This window comes from Camelus bactrianus, chromosome 18, assembly GCF_048773025.1.
Source record: "Camelus bactrianus isolate YW-2024 breed Bactrian camel chromosome 18, ASM4877302v1, whole genome shotgun sequence".
NCBI lineage: Eukaryota > Metazoa > Chordata > Mammalia > Artiodactyla > Camelidae > Camelus > Camelus bactrianus.
In genome coordinates, this window is record NC_133556.1 from 20,468,753 (window position 1) to 20,485,332 (window position 16,580).

A 16,580-nucleotide genomic window follows, 5' to 3' on the forward strand; every position below is an offset into this window, starting at 1 on the left:
CGGCTTGCCCAAGGAGGGAAGGGGGATGCATGATGCAGGAAGATGGTACCTCTCAGAACCTCTGCTGCTCCTGTCAAAGGCTATACAGGAGAAGCTACAGTGCCCACATGTGTTTGGAAGTTTCAGTGAGGTATACAAAGGACCCTCTGTTCTTCATCACCCCAGATGCCCAGATGTTGGATGTCTGTGGTTCGGTAGAGAAATAACAAACATCTTAGTAAAACCCTTTAGTGCTTTAAGCGCTTCCATGACTCTCCATTGCCTCAGGACAAATTCAACTCAAACCCTCTTCTCCCACCAGGCCACCCTCCAGCTCCCTCTCCAGGCAGGGGCAGGCAGGTGACAGAAATGAGGGAGGCCTGGTGGGGACTGGTTGAGCTGGAGGGCAGCCTCAAGTGGAAATGTGGGCCCAGCGTGGCCTTCCCTTCTGATTTTCCAAAGAAGCTCAAATCCTCAATTGGATGTGAAATACTCCAATTTGCAAACATGGCAACTGAGTCAAAAATGTTAAAGACACATCTGCAGCCTGGACTTTGCCCCTCAAGCCTCCAGTTTGTGGCCCGCATTCCACACTGAACTTGCAGCTGCTCCAACGGCCATCCTCTCTCTTGTCTCTTGGCCTTTGCACGTTCTGTTCCCTCTTGTTGACACACTTTGCTTCCCAGTCACTCCATGATTGGCTCCCACTCCTCCATGTCACTGCACACATGCCACTTCCTCCAGGAAGCCTTCTCTAATCCTCCAGGTTAGACTTGTTACCGCTTCCTGAGTGCTCCCATAGCTGGCCATCTCTCTCTGTCATGGAACTTCTCTCTGGGGACCTATCTGGCATCCGCCAGGCTAGAACCCCAGAAAGGAAGAAACCATTTCCTCTGGTTTACTATGACATCCAAAGCTGTAGCAAGCTGCTTGAACCCAGTAGGGAGTCAATATCTGTGACAGAAGGAAGGAGGTAGAAATTAGCCTGACTAATCTTGGTGAAAATGCAAAATCCTCTTCACCCCCAGAATCTCTTGGGTTGGACTGGTGAGCAACAAAAGTAACATTTACTGAGCACTCACTATGTGCCAAGTACTCTTCTAAACACTTGAATTAATTCCCACAGGAATCCAAGGAGATGGGTATTATTATCCCCATTTTACAGATGGGGAACATTAAGGCACAGAGTATTTAATTAACTTAGGCAGGATCACAAAGCTAGGAATTGATGCTCTTAACCTCTCCACTTTTCAGCAAGGAAAGGATCAGTGCTTTAAGAAAGAAACTGACTATCATACTCAGTAGAGAAATGAATAATACTTTTGAGTACCTACTACGTACTAGGTATGGTACTAATGCTTTTACATGTGAAATTACTCAGTCTTCTTAATAAGCTCTAGGGGGAAATGGCACTGTCTCATTGCACAGATGAGGAAACTGAGTTAAGATCATATCTGGCCAAGTAAATGGGGAATCTGAACTCAGATCCATCAACCACCATAGGAGGTAACAGGAAGAAGTTCCCGAGAGGCTACCCAGAGAGACTGGGTTTAGAGAAAAATGAGAGGGAAAGGATAAGATCAAGTCATCATGAATATAATGAAGTGCCACCAAAGTGACAGCAAGCAGATGAATGCTCCACAGAGAGTGCCTTGGGGAATCCATCCATCCATCCATCCATCCATCCATCCATCCATCTGTCACTCCTTTATTCCACTAACACTGATGGAGTGCCTACTCTTAGACTGCCCTGTGATAGGCCCTCAAGGTTCAGGGGGAAAAGATCCAGTCTCTGCCTTCCAGGGGCTCCCAGCGAATGGAGTGATAAGGATTTTGAAGGAGATCATTACGAAAATGTGTTAAGTGCTCTATCCAGTGAGGTGCTTACCTCAGCGCACTGAGATCATCAGGGAAGGCTTTAAAAGTAAAAAGTTTTCCAAGCAAAGTGTTGTAGCAGGGAAGGCATCCCCAACAGAAGAAATAGCCCATGCAGTGCTATGAAGATAAGAAAGAGCACTCACATTCTGGCAACAACACTTGCAGGGAGGCAGAAGGTTGCTGAGGGTGTGGGAGGTATCTGGTTGGCTGCGCAAAGACACTGGATTTTGCTATAAAGCAGAGATCTCAAACCAGGGACCCACAGGTCACACCATATGCGTGTGTGTGTGGGTGTTGTTTGCAAGCCTCTTCTGAAACATTGGAAGACCCGGCCACAGTTGGCTGTCATCCCCTCCTGGGAAACCAGCAGGTGGAACTGAACAGTGGCTGCCCTCCTGAAAGGGGGTGTGAGCTGTGCAATTCACTAAAGGCCCCCTTGTGCCCACCTCACATGTTGATGTTACCAGCCTGGTCCCTTTTGCCGTTTGAGTTTATAAGCCCTGGCACAGAGCCACTGAAGGGAGCAGAAAGCTTGAAATGACTCCTCATGTTGCCTTGGGATGACTTACTCAGTAAGATCTGAGCACCTTGAGCCCAAAGCCTTCTACTCCTAAAAGCCTTGATCCAGGCTTGGTACACGGTTAGGCATCACTAAATTTATGTTGAACGGAAATCAGATTCACGTGGAAGATTCTGGCACAAAATCTTTTCTGGAGAAGCTGATAGTCTCCAAAAATCTCTCTCACATACTGAATGCTAAATTAATTTCCAATTAATTTCCAGTTACCCTTGATCACATCACCTGACTCATTTTTTTTGCAGCAAACACTTAGTAATCTTCCAGTCTATTCAGAACTATGACAAAGCCCTTCTGCAGGTCTTCAATGCCACGTTAATCTATGTTCACAGTCATTCATTCATTCAATAGACAGATATTAAGCAGCTACTCTATGCTCAAAAAGAGGGTGGCAATATATTAATAGTAATACGCAAAGTCACACACTTCCTGCCCTTCTGGATTTAAAATGTAAAATTATAATGGTAAGATGTGGATAGTTTGCATGGTCCCAGGCACTGTGCTGGACACTTTCCATGTATTAATTCATTTCACGTTCACAAAAGCCTGAGTTAGGTGCCGTATCATTATCCTTTACATAGATGAGCAAACTGAGGCACAGAGAGGTTAAGTACATTGTCCAGGGACACACAGCTAGAAAGTGGCAGAAGCAGGTTTGAACCCTAGCAACCTGGCTCCAGAATCTGTGCTTGTTGTCACTTATCTTTCTGGGTTGATGCTGGGAGCCCCTGAAGTGCCTCCCAAGTCACTGAAGTGGTGCTGGGGATAGCTGTGGTCAACGCCGCTGGTGTCTATGGCAGTGGAACCCTGGGTAGCTATATTAACCATGATTATACTCTCTGGAACCTTTGTAGATACTAGTGAGTGGGTTTGTTTTTTTTTTTTTCCCTGACATCACATGGTATTTCTTCTCCCTCTTTTAAGTTGGAGACACTTGATGCAAACTTAACACTAGAAAGCAGGTGGAGGTGCGAAGTCGACAGCTGATTGCTACAGTTGATAGGTGGCCTTGACTGCAAGGCAGCCAGCTGTCCCTGGAAAGTGGTCTCTGTGAAGAGAAGCCTTCAGGCTAGAAAGACAGCTAGGGTCATTGGCTGAAGAATTATTTGTTTTATTTATTTATTATGTTCCTAGGTCTTGACTGTGACGCCCGCGGTCCTGCTCCCTTTGCCCAGGCCGTGCCTGGATCCCAGAGTGCCCATCTTCCAATCTCCTCCTTCACACTTCCGTGTGGCCTTCCCAGGCCCTGACATTGAACTCACTGCCACTTTCTCTCCATGGGCCGGAGAAAATGGCCCAGGCTACCTGGGTCACACTCGCCGCTTGGTCATGCAACCTCTTTCCCTTTCTGCCTCCTTTGCTATGGGAGAGAAGCGGCACACAGCACATGACCAGTATATGCTTTTTAAATGAAAAAAAAAAAAAAAAAAAAAAAGTCCAGAGAAATGTGTGACTTACCCAAGGCCACAGAGCTAGTAGGTAACAGAGGACAATTTTACTCATCAAAATAGATGGTAAACTCCGCGTGGACTCACTCCATCTGTAACTTTGCACATCGCTGCATATCTGGCACACTGTCTGGTGCTCGGTGGGCAGCTCAGTAGATGTTTGTTGAATGAACAAGTGAGCACCAACCTCATTTAATTCTTCTGTTGTCCTTGCCTATGTGGAAGAAGGCAGGCAACAGAAATGAAGGCTTTGTGTTGGCTGTGTTTTGTATGCACAATTGATGAGTTATTTGCCCGCGGCTAAAAATACCTACCCCTGGCAGCCATTGGGAGGCAGATGGATGGTGCCTAGGGCAAGATGCTTAATCAAACAGAGAAAACCCGAGCAGAGTGGCAATTAGCCTCTGACATCCCACTCAACTCCAGATGAAGAGCCCGGAAGCCTCTGACTTCCTGTTGGTCCCCCTGACACCCAGTGACCATCACCCTGGGTCCACAAAACAGCAAAATAAAGGAGCAACCTGTGCACATGACAGTCACCAGCTGCAAGTCAGGGACGGCCACGTGCATGGGAACTGAGCACACGGGGCAGATCCTAGGAAGGACTAGCCAGTGGGAGAACCATTCCACGTTGGGAGGTGCAATGGAGAGGGTCTGAGTCATAAACCCTGGACTTCAAGGAAGCGATTAGACCTCAGAGGCAGAGGTGAACCCCGAGTTTCTTTACCTCCACTTATTCCCAGGAGCTGGGAGTGGTGGGTATTCTCAAAGGACCCACACCTCCTCTGAAGGGAATTCTTCCCTCAACTACCTCATGCCCCATAAATGACAGCTGATACACACCTTTTAAAAAAAAAAAAGGAAGCAAAGAAAGAAAGAACTAGCCCATTTCTACTTAGTAGTCAGTTCCCTCAAGCTAATTATGGAAGCATCTGGACAAGCAGGTGCATCAAGGGGGCTTTAGGATCTAAGAAACTGGTTTTGAATCCTGGGTCCAGCACATGCTTGATGCCTGATCTGGGCCGGTCTCTTAGCCCACTGAACCTCAGTGTTCTCATCTCTAAATCGGGGATATTAACAGTATCGGTCTCCCAGTGTCATGTGAGGATTCAATTTAATAGAAGTAAAATCTGTAGCAAGTGAGCCACATGCAGTCAGTACCTAAAAAAGGGAGGCACTATGAATAAATGCACCAGTTATTGCTACCTGTGCTCAGCCCTTGTGTTACAGGTGTGCGTGAGTGGGAGGGCTGGAAGAGGCATTTGATATTTTTGCGTCCAACCTCAGTCAATTTCTTTACTCTTCCGAGCCTCTGTCTTTCTCATCTACAATAAGGGAGTGAAAACAGTATCCATCAGCAAGGATTAAATACTGGATATTTAATATTAGATATTATAATAGTAGATAACATTTGGTATCATAGATATAAGATATGCTTCATGTATATGAAGAAATGAGTTCAAGGCTTGACACATAGTAAACACTTGATAGTTAGCTGCCCTGAAATCATCCTCTTCCCTGCCTCTTTGCCTTTGCACATGCTGTTCACTCTCCCTGGGAGCCCTTCCTTGTCTTGTGTGCCTGTTAAACCCCCGCTCACCTTCATCAGATGGGAGCTATGAAACTACCCTTACTATGATTGCTTTATTATTAATTGGCTCACTTGCAGATCTGGAAACTGAGGCTCTGAAAAAGGAAGTGGCTTGTCCAGGGGTCTCTGTGAGAACCCAGGCTAACCCCGAGGGGTCTCCTAACAAAACTGGGACGCCTCGGGATGCTTTCTCTTCCCCAGTTTTATTGAGATATAATTGACATCCATCACTGTGTAAGTTTCCGGTGCACAGCACAATGATTTGACTTACATATATTGTGAAATGATTGCCGCAGTAAGCTTAGTCAGCATCCGTCATCTCAAACAGATACAATAAAAAGAGAAAGCAGAACAGGAAACTTTTTTTCCTTGAGATGAGAAATCTCAGGATTTACTCTCTTAACAACTTTCATATTTCATAAGCAACGTGAAGAACACTTTCATTGGCCCGGTATGAGAAATGAGTCTGAGTTCTTTCTAGAGCCAGTTCCCCCATCCTCCAAGAACTACACCAGGAGAAGCCCCTGCCTAGACTTGCCGGTGCTGCTTCCTCCGCATCAGGCCATCACCTGGTTCAGTTTATCACCTTCACAGGACCAGTCATCACACTCACACACAATAACTGTGACCACTGACTGCACACTCTCCCTGGGCCAGGCTCTGTGCTGAGCTTCGTGTGTGTGGTTCCCTGTAATTCTCACAACAGCTCTCTAAACCGGACACCACTGTTACCCACATTGAACCGGTGAGGAATCCTAAGTTCATTGTGCTTACTTGCCCAAGAGTGCCAGCTAGACATGTGGCAGATCTGAGCGGCTAGGCCAACTCCTCCAGTCTCTCATTTTAAAGAGCCTGTCCTTTCTGATAACTCTTCTGCTCTGTGTTTGCTGGAGAGCCACCTCAAGCCCCGCCCCCATCTGTCTCTGTGACAAACCCCCAGAGCTGAGAAAACACAGCTGCATCCATCACTTGGCACAAAACCTGACCCAGAATGGCACCGGCAAGTGCTTTCAAACTGCTTCTGCGAATTCCTGGCTGCCGTCTTGGGCAGGTGACTGACCCTCTCTGAATGCCAGTTTTCCCTCATTTGTAAAATGGAGATCAGAGCCTGCACTCTCTTTACACTGTTATTTCCTTATATGTTTCTTTAAACCAACTTACTTTTTTTAATAAAGTTACTTGATAAGCAGGCTTTTATCACCACCCTAAATGGAAAAAAATAATGTTCCTTTAATACCATTTAAATGAAATGCATAACTTTTAAAGTAAAAATGTTCATTGGCAAGTCACATAAAATCATCTCATCTATACAAAGCCACCCAGCACATAGTAGGTGCTCAGTGTATGGTAGTCGTAAGAAGATGAATTTTGGAACTGAGAAGTAAGACTTGGAAACTTCTTAATGTGGTTTCCCAGTTGAGCGTCTAGTAGTTGTCATGGTTACCCAGAGAACCTGCCCCAATCAAAGAGGCAGAACCCATTTTCGTGTCAAGGGAAGGCCAACTGATCGGCAAGGCTGGCTTCAGCCCGGATCCTGGAGCCCGGATCCTGGAGGCTGACTCACTTTTCCCCGTTGCCCTGAATCAGACTACCCTGGGCTGGCTGCCATCTCGGCTTCTGCTGACTACTCATCCACAAGGGCAGCCTTGCTAGGTCTCAGCAAGTTCTGGTCTACACTGGAAACCACCGCTTTGTTAACTTCTAGGGAAAAGGAAGGCTGCACCATGGATCCAGGGCCCAAGACTTCCTCATGGCAAAGCCGCAGTGTCTGTTTCCCCCGTGGCAGGCATCACCAATCCATCGCAGCACCGCTAGCCCCGGGCAGGCAGGCCTGGGTTTGGAACTCTTCTCAGCCTGACACCCAGCAGCCCCTACCAATCGATTGAAGAGGAAACATTTTTGTCATCCCGGCCTCAGGCGGTGCTCTCACCCTTGGCCCAAGCTCCTGGAAAGAGAGATTCAAAGAAAGGAGGTAACACGGACCCTAGCTTTGAAAAGAATCCACTCCAGTGCTAAATATGGTGACAAGTAAGGGTCTCCACAGAAAAATAATAATCAAGCTACAAAGAAAATTTTAAAGAGCTATCAAAATAAAAACTAAAATCTAAGAAGAACAAAGGCTGTTTCAGAAAATGCAAGAGGCAACTGAGTCATCATATAATAATGGTTCTTAAGTGTGTAGTTCCATAGATAACGACCACCATTTTTCTCCACCAAGCAGAGAAACAAGGGTGGGGGATGCAGCTGCAGCTGGGGGGATTAGGTAAGAGGCAATGAAGAATTTCCCGATAAGGTGACGGGACTCCAGTGCCTGCAATGATTGTGGAGATAAACTAGAATCTTCTATGGATACCTTGATAGCTCAGATTCCTACTCATCTATTTCCAGCACAGGATCTGGCCTCTAGCTCAATAACTGAACTGAACTGGCCAGGTGTAAAAAGTAAATTAGCAGACATGTACAGGGTGCTCACTGCGTGCCAGGACCTGAAGTAAGTATTTTATACATGTTATTTTGTCTGTCTTTGTTAATATCTTTATTATTACTGTTAATAATGATGCCCATTTCACAGATGCAGGAATTGAGGCTCAGCGAGTTAACCACTACACATCACAACCTCTTCCAGCGAGGACAGGTTCTTATGTACCTGGATATTTGTGATGAGGTTCAGCCTGCAAAGAGCAAAAAGATCCTTCAGAGCCTTTCCAGGAACCTGGCAGCCATCCCTCAGGGATTGCCTTTCCCGTGGGGTGGGGTCCACTGCCTGACCTCCACCTCACTAGTCCACAGTCAGTTTAATGCCCCCTAATCACCAACTTAAGGAAAGACATGCCGCATTTCCTGGTTTCTGCCCTGGAGCAAGCGGACCCATGGGGAAACATAGATGGCACTGGCCAGCGGGCAGGGCCTGGGGTTGGAACTACCTGGAGGGACAGCTGCCCCTAAGAAACCCTTCCCTGCTTCTCTTCTAGAGCCCTCGGGGCACAACTTCCTGAAGACCTCCCGGCACCATCCACAGAGGCCAGAAAGGCTGAATTCAAGTCTTGTCAGCAGCATCCTCTGCCCAGTTGGAAACAGGAGAATTAATGCTGCTGATAGGGGTGGGAAAGGCCCCCCAGGAGCCCAGAGGGGAGGGGGGCTGAGTCAGTCAGCAGGTGCATAAGGCCTGGGCACATGGGGGTAGGTTTGGGCACATGGGGGTAGGTTAGGGCACATTCATCTTCTTAGGATTCCGTGGCTTCTTCTTTGGGAAAGGGAGAGAGCATCTTGAGAGGGAGCAGTTCAAAGAGCAGTCACAGAGCAGTCAGGGACAGGACAGCTGAGAGCTCCTGACCTGACAGGAGGCACTAGCATCTGTCTGGGATGCTGGGTCAGGGTCAGTAGGGGAAAATGGGGAGGGGGCACTGTGTTGGCTTCTTGGGGAGGGGTCAACCTTGGGTTGGGTGAGCTCTTGTGTTCCCAAGCAGGGTGGGGCCGCCTGGCCCAAAGCCTCTTTCCCTGTGGGCCTCCGTTCCCCAGGGGTGCTGGAATTCATCCTGTCGGCGCAGCTCGGGGCAGACAAAGCACCAACGCACAAATGCACGACTGGTTGTGGGTGGGGGACCGGGGCAGCCTCGAAGCTGAGTGGCAGGGTCACAGGAGGATGCAGGACCACCCACACCCACGCTTGCTTGATCCGTGTGGAGTTGAGGACCACCAAGACAGCCTCAGCAAACACTTCTTTGACTTCATGCCCTGCAGGGCTGAGCACTAGAGGTGGGACACAGTGGGCATGGCTTGGCCAGCGCCTGGCCTCGCTCCTTGAGGTACGCTGGGTGTCATACTGGGCTCTGAGCTCCTCCTTGGTGCCCGTCGGAGGATGGGCAGGTTGGGGCAGCAGTGGCACACCTCTGGATGCCACTTGTGCCATACACTCTCTGGCAATAGAGAAACAGATGACAAAGATGTTGGTCTGAGGGTGGGAGAGTGTTCCAGTCGGTCGTACTCCTCCCAGCCCGCTCTGTCCCACAGATTCAGGCTAACCGTGCGCCCATCTACTGCTCCCAGAGCGCTGTAATCTTGGAACATTGTGGGGATGTGCTCCTTAGGGGAGGCATTAGTTGTGCAGCAGATGGCCCGATCGCCCACCACCACACACCTGATGCTCTGCATCGTGGGTGCAGCTATTGCCCTGGAGGAGATGCCTCCTTCCCCTTCAGGCCCTTCCGTATACAACAACCTGGTACCCTCCCCGCTGTGGGGAACTGGGGGGCCGCGGCAGTGGCTTGGGGCTCCAGAGCCAGCATCATGTTTTTATTTCCCCTTCCTCCCCTTCGAGATCCGGAGTGGAGCAGGGAGAGTAAGGGAGGTGACAGCCCATAGGAGGCAAGGCCCCATCACACAATTCAGTCCCCACTCCCCAGCTGATCTAAACAAGGGCAGTGCTGACTTCTTGCCTGGGAGGCTTAGAAATTGCTTTTCCTAGAAACCTGTCCTTGAAGCACCTTCCAGCAACAGCATAAATAACACCACTGCAATTGCGCACAATGTCAGGGGTCCTCGTGTCTGTAGGACACGAGGGTTGACTTTTATAGTGCAAAAGATAGGCACCTTGAAGGGGAAGGGATGCATTTAAGTCACAGGGGATGGTGACTGAAATGGGTGAATGACTCTCATTTTAGAAATTCACAAGAACATAATTGAGGATGCAGAGAAAGCAGATTTGCAGAAGGTAACCCCAGGAATTTAATCAGCCCAGATATATAACTCTGTTCTTTTCTGAAGACCTGCATGAACCAAGCAACTGTGGTGCCAGTGGCCTGCTCTTGCTCATAGAACTGCCATTGCAATCAGAAAGTTCTTCTTGGTGTCTAACCCCAATCCTTTTATAGTTCCAACTTGAGCACTTTTCCTTCTTACAAATCCTTTGAGCTGCCTTTAGGAAGAAAGGAGGGAGGGAAGGAAAAGAGATGGAGGAAGAGAAAAATGCATGTTACCCTTTAAACTAGCCTTTCTACTTTTGGGAACTTACTCTAGATATATGCAAAGATTTTTAATGAAGCTCTGTGGTGGCCAAAATAATTCCATAAAGCAAAATAAAATAAGTGATTTCCAGCCATTAGTGAATATTTCATGAACATTATTGACAGAGGAAAAAAATCCATGATTTATTTCTAATTTAAAAACGTCAGTGGGCAGAACCGTATTATTGTATGATCTCCTTTTGTGATGATAATTATTGTTGCTAATTATTTATAATTGTAGGCATATAAATATCCTGGAGATATAAACACCAAATGGTTAACAAATCTCTTATGATTATTTATCATGGTTCTTGGGCTGACTAGATTGTTCCTGCTCAGGGTCTCTCATGCAGTTACAGCCAGGAGGCAGGTGAGGTTCCAAGAGGGCCCACTCCCATGGCTGCCAGGTGACGTTGGATGTCAGCTATGAGCTCACCTGGGGCTTTTAACCAGAGTCCCTACACAAGGCCCCTCCACATGGCTTGGCCTTCTCACAGCTGAGTTCCAAGACGGAGCATCCAAAGCAAGTCTTCAAAAGGCCCACTTGAAACCTGGCTATGCAGTGGCACTCCCCAAATAGTCTACTGGTCAAAAGTAAGTCACAAGACCAGCTCAAGGGGAGGAGACTGCACCAGGGCATGAATACCAGAAGATGTGGTTCACTGAAGTCCATCTAAGAGACTAGATACCGCGATATCTGTAGAAAATGTGATTGGGGCAAACTTTCACTTTCCACTGTCTAATATAATAGTTAAATATATAAACTCAAGAGTCAAAAAGCCTGGTTTAATGTCCTGGCTCACCACTCACTTACTGTGTGACCTCAGGCAGGTTACTTAAACTCTCTGAGCCTCAATGCTCTCAGATAATAATTCCAAACCTCATAGGATGGTTGTAAAGAGTAAGTGAGGTATTGTGAATAAAATGCTTGGAAGTAAACGCTCAATAAAAGTGAGCTGCTAATGACATTATTATACACTGATATGTTTAATTTTCACAAGTATATTTAATTTTTGTAATTAAAAATAATTTTCAAAGACAAAAAAAAAGAAATGTACTAGAAGTAAGAAATATAAATTCAGAACTCCCAGTCAAGACTCTTCCAAGGAATCCGCGGGGACCTTTTTGTCCTCACGGGCACAGAAGTACCTCTGGAAGGCCTTGATCCTTTCCCTCTGCGCCAGTAGGCCGTTCAGTGCTGGGCTCTGCCAGCCCAACCTGTCGTGTTCATTCACCCACTCCCCAGACGCTCTCAAGTTTGAGCACAGAAAGCTGCAAAGCAGAGAAAATGAATTCCCCCCAAGTATATAACCAAGAAGCTTTGCCATCACAGAACACGGGCTTCGTATTACCACCCAGGGGCTCAAACCTGTCCAACGACACCACTGACAGAAAGGACTTGCTTTTTAGAAGCGATGACATTTTGACCGTGAAGTTCATGGGGACTTGCTTGGACGGGATTGGTTGGGTTTCCACAACAGATGCGTGGGGCAGTTAGTTTGAGAAAAAAAAAAAGCTGAGAAATGGAATTTCAGACAGTGATGACTCGGGTTCCTTTGCTTATTAACCTTTTATAAATACACATGGACCCTGTCAACACCACTCCTTTTCTTCGGGGGAAAAAACTGCCACGGTGGAAATGAAAGGATTTTTCCATGTGGGGAATTACAGCAAATGTCAAACCTTAAGAGTCACAAATTCTACCTTCCCATTTCTTTCTCAGAAAATCAATACACAGGCATTGTTCTGTTCCCCTCTGGGTGTCTGTGGCTCACACATCTCTCTCATCCAAAGGATGTCCTAAGTGTTCTTGATTTTGCCTTGGGGGCAAATCTACCTGCAAGCAAGAAATGGGAAGCTCAGTGTCTGCGGGTTAGTTTCTCAAGAGAGGCAATTACTCGAAACTTAAAGAAATGTCAAATATGATTACCTGGCAGTTTCATTTGGAGTTGATGATTTGCCTGATAAACAGTTTGGATATGGAAAAATTTTAGCACCACATGAAAAACAGGGTTCAATGAGGAAGTAAGAGATGGTGGTGAAGAGTCATTGTCTGCAGAATATATACAGTCAGCCCTCTGTATCCATGGATGTGGAACCCATGGGGGCAGAGGGTCGTCTTCACTCCATCATTTCATGTAAGGGACTTGAACATCCTTGGATTTTGGTATCACAGGTCGGTCCTGGAACCAATACCCTATGAATACTGAGGGATGGCTGTATATCTTATGTTTCTGGGGAGATCCTAGCATTTATTCATTCCTGCCCCCTTATAGGCTTGGAAGCAGAGCACGGACATGAGACAGTGTGGGCATTGTTTAATGAATGGGGAAAAAAAAAAAGAGGTTCTGAGAAATGATGGCACTTTTGTAAGTCAAGGGCAACCTAGGAACAGGAATCACTTTCTTCCAGCTGAAGAGCCTTCTCTATGCCCCAAAACAAAGAAAGCAGAACTTGGCATGCCATAAAGTCAGACAGAGCTAGAGTCACTTCAGCTTGCCACTTACTCAGTTTGTGACTCTGGGCAGATAACCTAAAAACCCAAGCCTCAGTCTCCTCACCTGTAAAATAAGGACGATAATAGGACTGAAAAGAGGCCTTCTTTCACTTCCACGAATTCCAAGCTCATTCCCACCTCAGGGCCTTTGCACTTGCCATTCCCCCTGCCTAGAATTCTTTCATCATGGATCTTTTTATGGCAGATCCCCTCTCTTCATTATTAACTGAATTCAAATCTCCAGTCTGAAAAAACAACCCCCTCCATCAATTTGTCTCATCCCTTGGTTTTTTTCCGTATCGCATCATTTTCTGAAATTCTTTTGTACAGTTTTGTATCTTCAAAATGTTATTTCAACGTCCTTTGAGTAAGAACAAGGACACCATCAACTTAAAAAACTGATAGTTCCAAGCACTGAGACGTTACGGAGCAACTAGAGTTCTCATCCTCTGCTGCTGATACTGAAGATTAATAAAACCACTTTTCAGGGTAATTCAGCAATATCTGGGAAAGGTGAAGAAGCACAGACTATAAAACATAGTAAACACCTTTCTACACATGTGCTACCTGAGAGAAACTCTCACGTGTAGCTGCTTCTCATAAAGAGTCATATCAAGGTATTAACTGTAGCAGCTTACAACAGCAAAACCCTAAAACCAATCCAAGTTTGTTGCATATAGACACATGTATACACATATAGATGTCTATACATATGTTATATAGACATCTATGTGTGTATGTGTCTAAGTATATCTATATAGAGAGAATAAATAAATTACAGTAAGTTTGTTAGGGCTGGAGCAATTCCAAAGAGGACTTCAACTGTGTCTACAGTGTCTTTTTTCTTTCCTAAATAAAAAGGAAAGCAAATGTGGCAAAATATTAAAATTTGTTTAAGCTCAGTGATGAATACACTGGGGTGTGTTGATCACAAGACTACTGCATTACATGTTCAGAAGTGCATAAGCAAAAGAGCATTTGATTCCAGCCCTGCCACCGAGCTTCAGAAAGGGACATGAGTTCCCTGCCACCTTTGCTTGCAAAAGGGGATTGATAATGTCCAAATTTCAGGGTTGATTGTGAGAATTAATGAGAATAAGCGTGCAGAATGAGCCTCCAGATGTTATCCACAGGGCTGTCACCTGAGAGTGAGTTCCTAAATGACTTTCCAGATGTATCTTATTCAAAGAGACATTTGTTTTTCAAACTGATCGGAAATGATACGGATGCATTTCAAAGCAGTTCTGACCCCAAGAAAAATAATATTTGCTACTATTTATGTAAAAACTATATACACACATATTGTACAGATATATATAAGCACAGATTATTTATTAACTAAGATTGCCCTGAGGGAGGGGTACTTGGATGTTTGGAGAAGAAAAGTGGAAGGAGATCTTACTTTTCTCTGCTACTAACTTGAATTATGTACCATGTGTGTAGATTACCTATTCTACAAATAAATATAATTTATTTTTAAATTAATCTAAAGGTCACGGTCTTCTCTACTCCTTCAATTCTAAATCCACTTAAAAAGGAAAGGCCTTAAATTCCAAGTTCTAAAGGTTCTTAAGAGGTCGTATAGTTCAGTATTCTGCCTGAGCACATGAAGCAGGAGATGCCGTCCCAGCCCCCTATCCTCCCGGCAGTCAAACTGGGGATTAAGGGATCCGGGTTTGGCCCCTGTCACCATGAATTACTAACTGTGTGGCTCTAAGTGATTTCCTTAAGTTCTCTGAACCCCAGTTTCATTTCTGAAAGTGAGGACAGTAGCAGCCGCCCTGTCCTGACTGTGTGAGGGACAAATGAGCTACAATACGAACATCAAATAGTATGTCAGTTAGTATCCAGGTGTTTGTATGAGGTGCAATTTGTATACAGTGCAGAGACTGGCCCTCAAAAGCACTGGTTCAGTCCCTATGATGCCCATGGGCGTGCCCATTACACCAGGTCTAGGGCCCACTGGTAGACAATGAAGCCATCTTGCTTCAGATATCAACCAGATTCTCTTCTCTCCACAGCAAACATCCTAACAGTGATCATCCTCTCGCAGCTGGTGGCCAGGAGGCAGAAGTCCTCCTACAACTATCTCTTGGCACTTGCTGCTGCTGACATCTTGGTCCTTTTTTTCATTGTGTTCGTGGACTTCCTGTTGGAAGATTTCATCCTGAACACACAGATGCCTCAGGTGCCAGACAAGATCATCGAAGTGCTGGAATTCTCATCCATCCACACTTCCATTTGGATTACTGTTCCATTAACCATTGACCGGTACATCGCAGTCTGCCACCCGCTCAAGTACCACACAGTCTCCTACCCTGCCCGCACCCGGAAAGTCATTGTCAGTGTTTACATCACCTGCTTCCTGACCAGCATCCCGTACTACTGGTGGCCCAACATCTGGACCGAAGACTACATCAGCACCTCCGTGCATCATGTCCTTATCTGGATTCACTGCTTCACTGTGTACTTGGTGCCCTGTTCCATCTTCTTCATCTTGAACTCGATCATCGTGTACAAGCTCAGGCGGAAAAGCAATTTTCGCCTCCGTGGCTACTCCACAGGGAAAACCACTGCCATCTTGTTTACCATTACCTCCATCTTTGCTACACTCTGGGCCCCTCGCATCATCATGATTCTCTACCACCTCTATGGGGCTCCCATCCAGAACCGCTGGCTGGTGCACATTATGTCCGACGTTGCCAACATGCTGGCCCTTCTGAACACGGCCATCAACTTCTTCCTCTATTGCTTCATCAGCAAGCGATTCCGTACCATGGCGGCCGCCACTCTCAAGGCCTTCTTCAAGTGCCAGAAGCAACCTGTGCAGTTCTACACCAACCATAACTTTTCCATAACAAGTAGCCCCTGGATCTCACCAGCCAACTCACACTGTATCAAGATGCTGGTGTACCAGTATGACAAAAATGGAAAACCTATAAAAGTGTCCCCATGACCCCATAGGTTTGGCACCTCGTGCCTCTGTGTAATCCATTTCCAGATGGGAATGTGGCCCATCCCATGGCTGAACAGCTCTCCTTGAAGAGTGCTAACCTGATTTCCTGTCTCTGCATACTGAGCAACCCTCCGACTGGTGGATGAGAGAAGATGGAAGAGAAGAAAGAAAAGCATGAATCTTGTTGTCATTTCTGCATTTATTTTCACCAAGTTACGTTGACAGCAAAAGTTCCAACCAGTCTGAAGATGCCATTGGAGGTTGTGTCATTATCCTGTGGCCTGTAAGGACACATGGTAGAGAAATAGTCTATAACTTAGCCTAGGCACCATCCACAGTCACTGGGAACTGCTCATTTATGTGACACACCAAGCCACAGTAGCACGTAGCTGAGCCCACACTCTTCTTCCAAGAGCTAAGCTCATCCATCGTTTCCCTGTGCCATTCCCAGCAGCTAACAATGCTGACCAATTAGGGAATTTTCCAAGGTGCCCTTTGCTCTAGTGAGGATTTTGGTCTTGAAGCTGCCCTGGCACCCCTATCTGCAGAATGACATTGTGGGGACAGGCCAGAGCTTCTGTGGAAAGGCTCCAAACCAACGTAACCATCACCCTCAGACCTGGGGGCTAAGATGCAGTCTTTCTATTCATT

The 16,580-nt window shown here is 46.3% G+C and overlaps 1 protein-coding gene and 1 pseudogene across 1 annotated transcript in view; one reads left to right on the forward strand and one right to left on the reverse strand.

The window, feature by feature from the left end:
• Positions 1–15,929, forward strand: part of GPR139 (G protein-coupled receptor 139) — a 34,210-nt gene extending 18,281 nt beyond the window's left edge. Inside the window, exon 2 of the mRNA XM_074345421.1 lies at positions 14,995–15,929. Coding sequence (XP_074201522.1) covers positions 14,995–15,929 — 935 coding nt within the window. The remainder of the gene's footprint in view (positions 1–14,994) is intronic.
• On the reverse strand, positions 8,070–9,625 carry LOC123618567 (rho-related GTP-binding protein RhoG-like; annotated as a pseudogene).
• Positions 15,930–16,580: the final 651 nt, after the last annotated feature.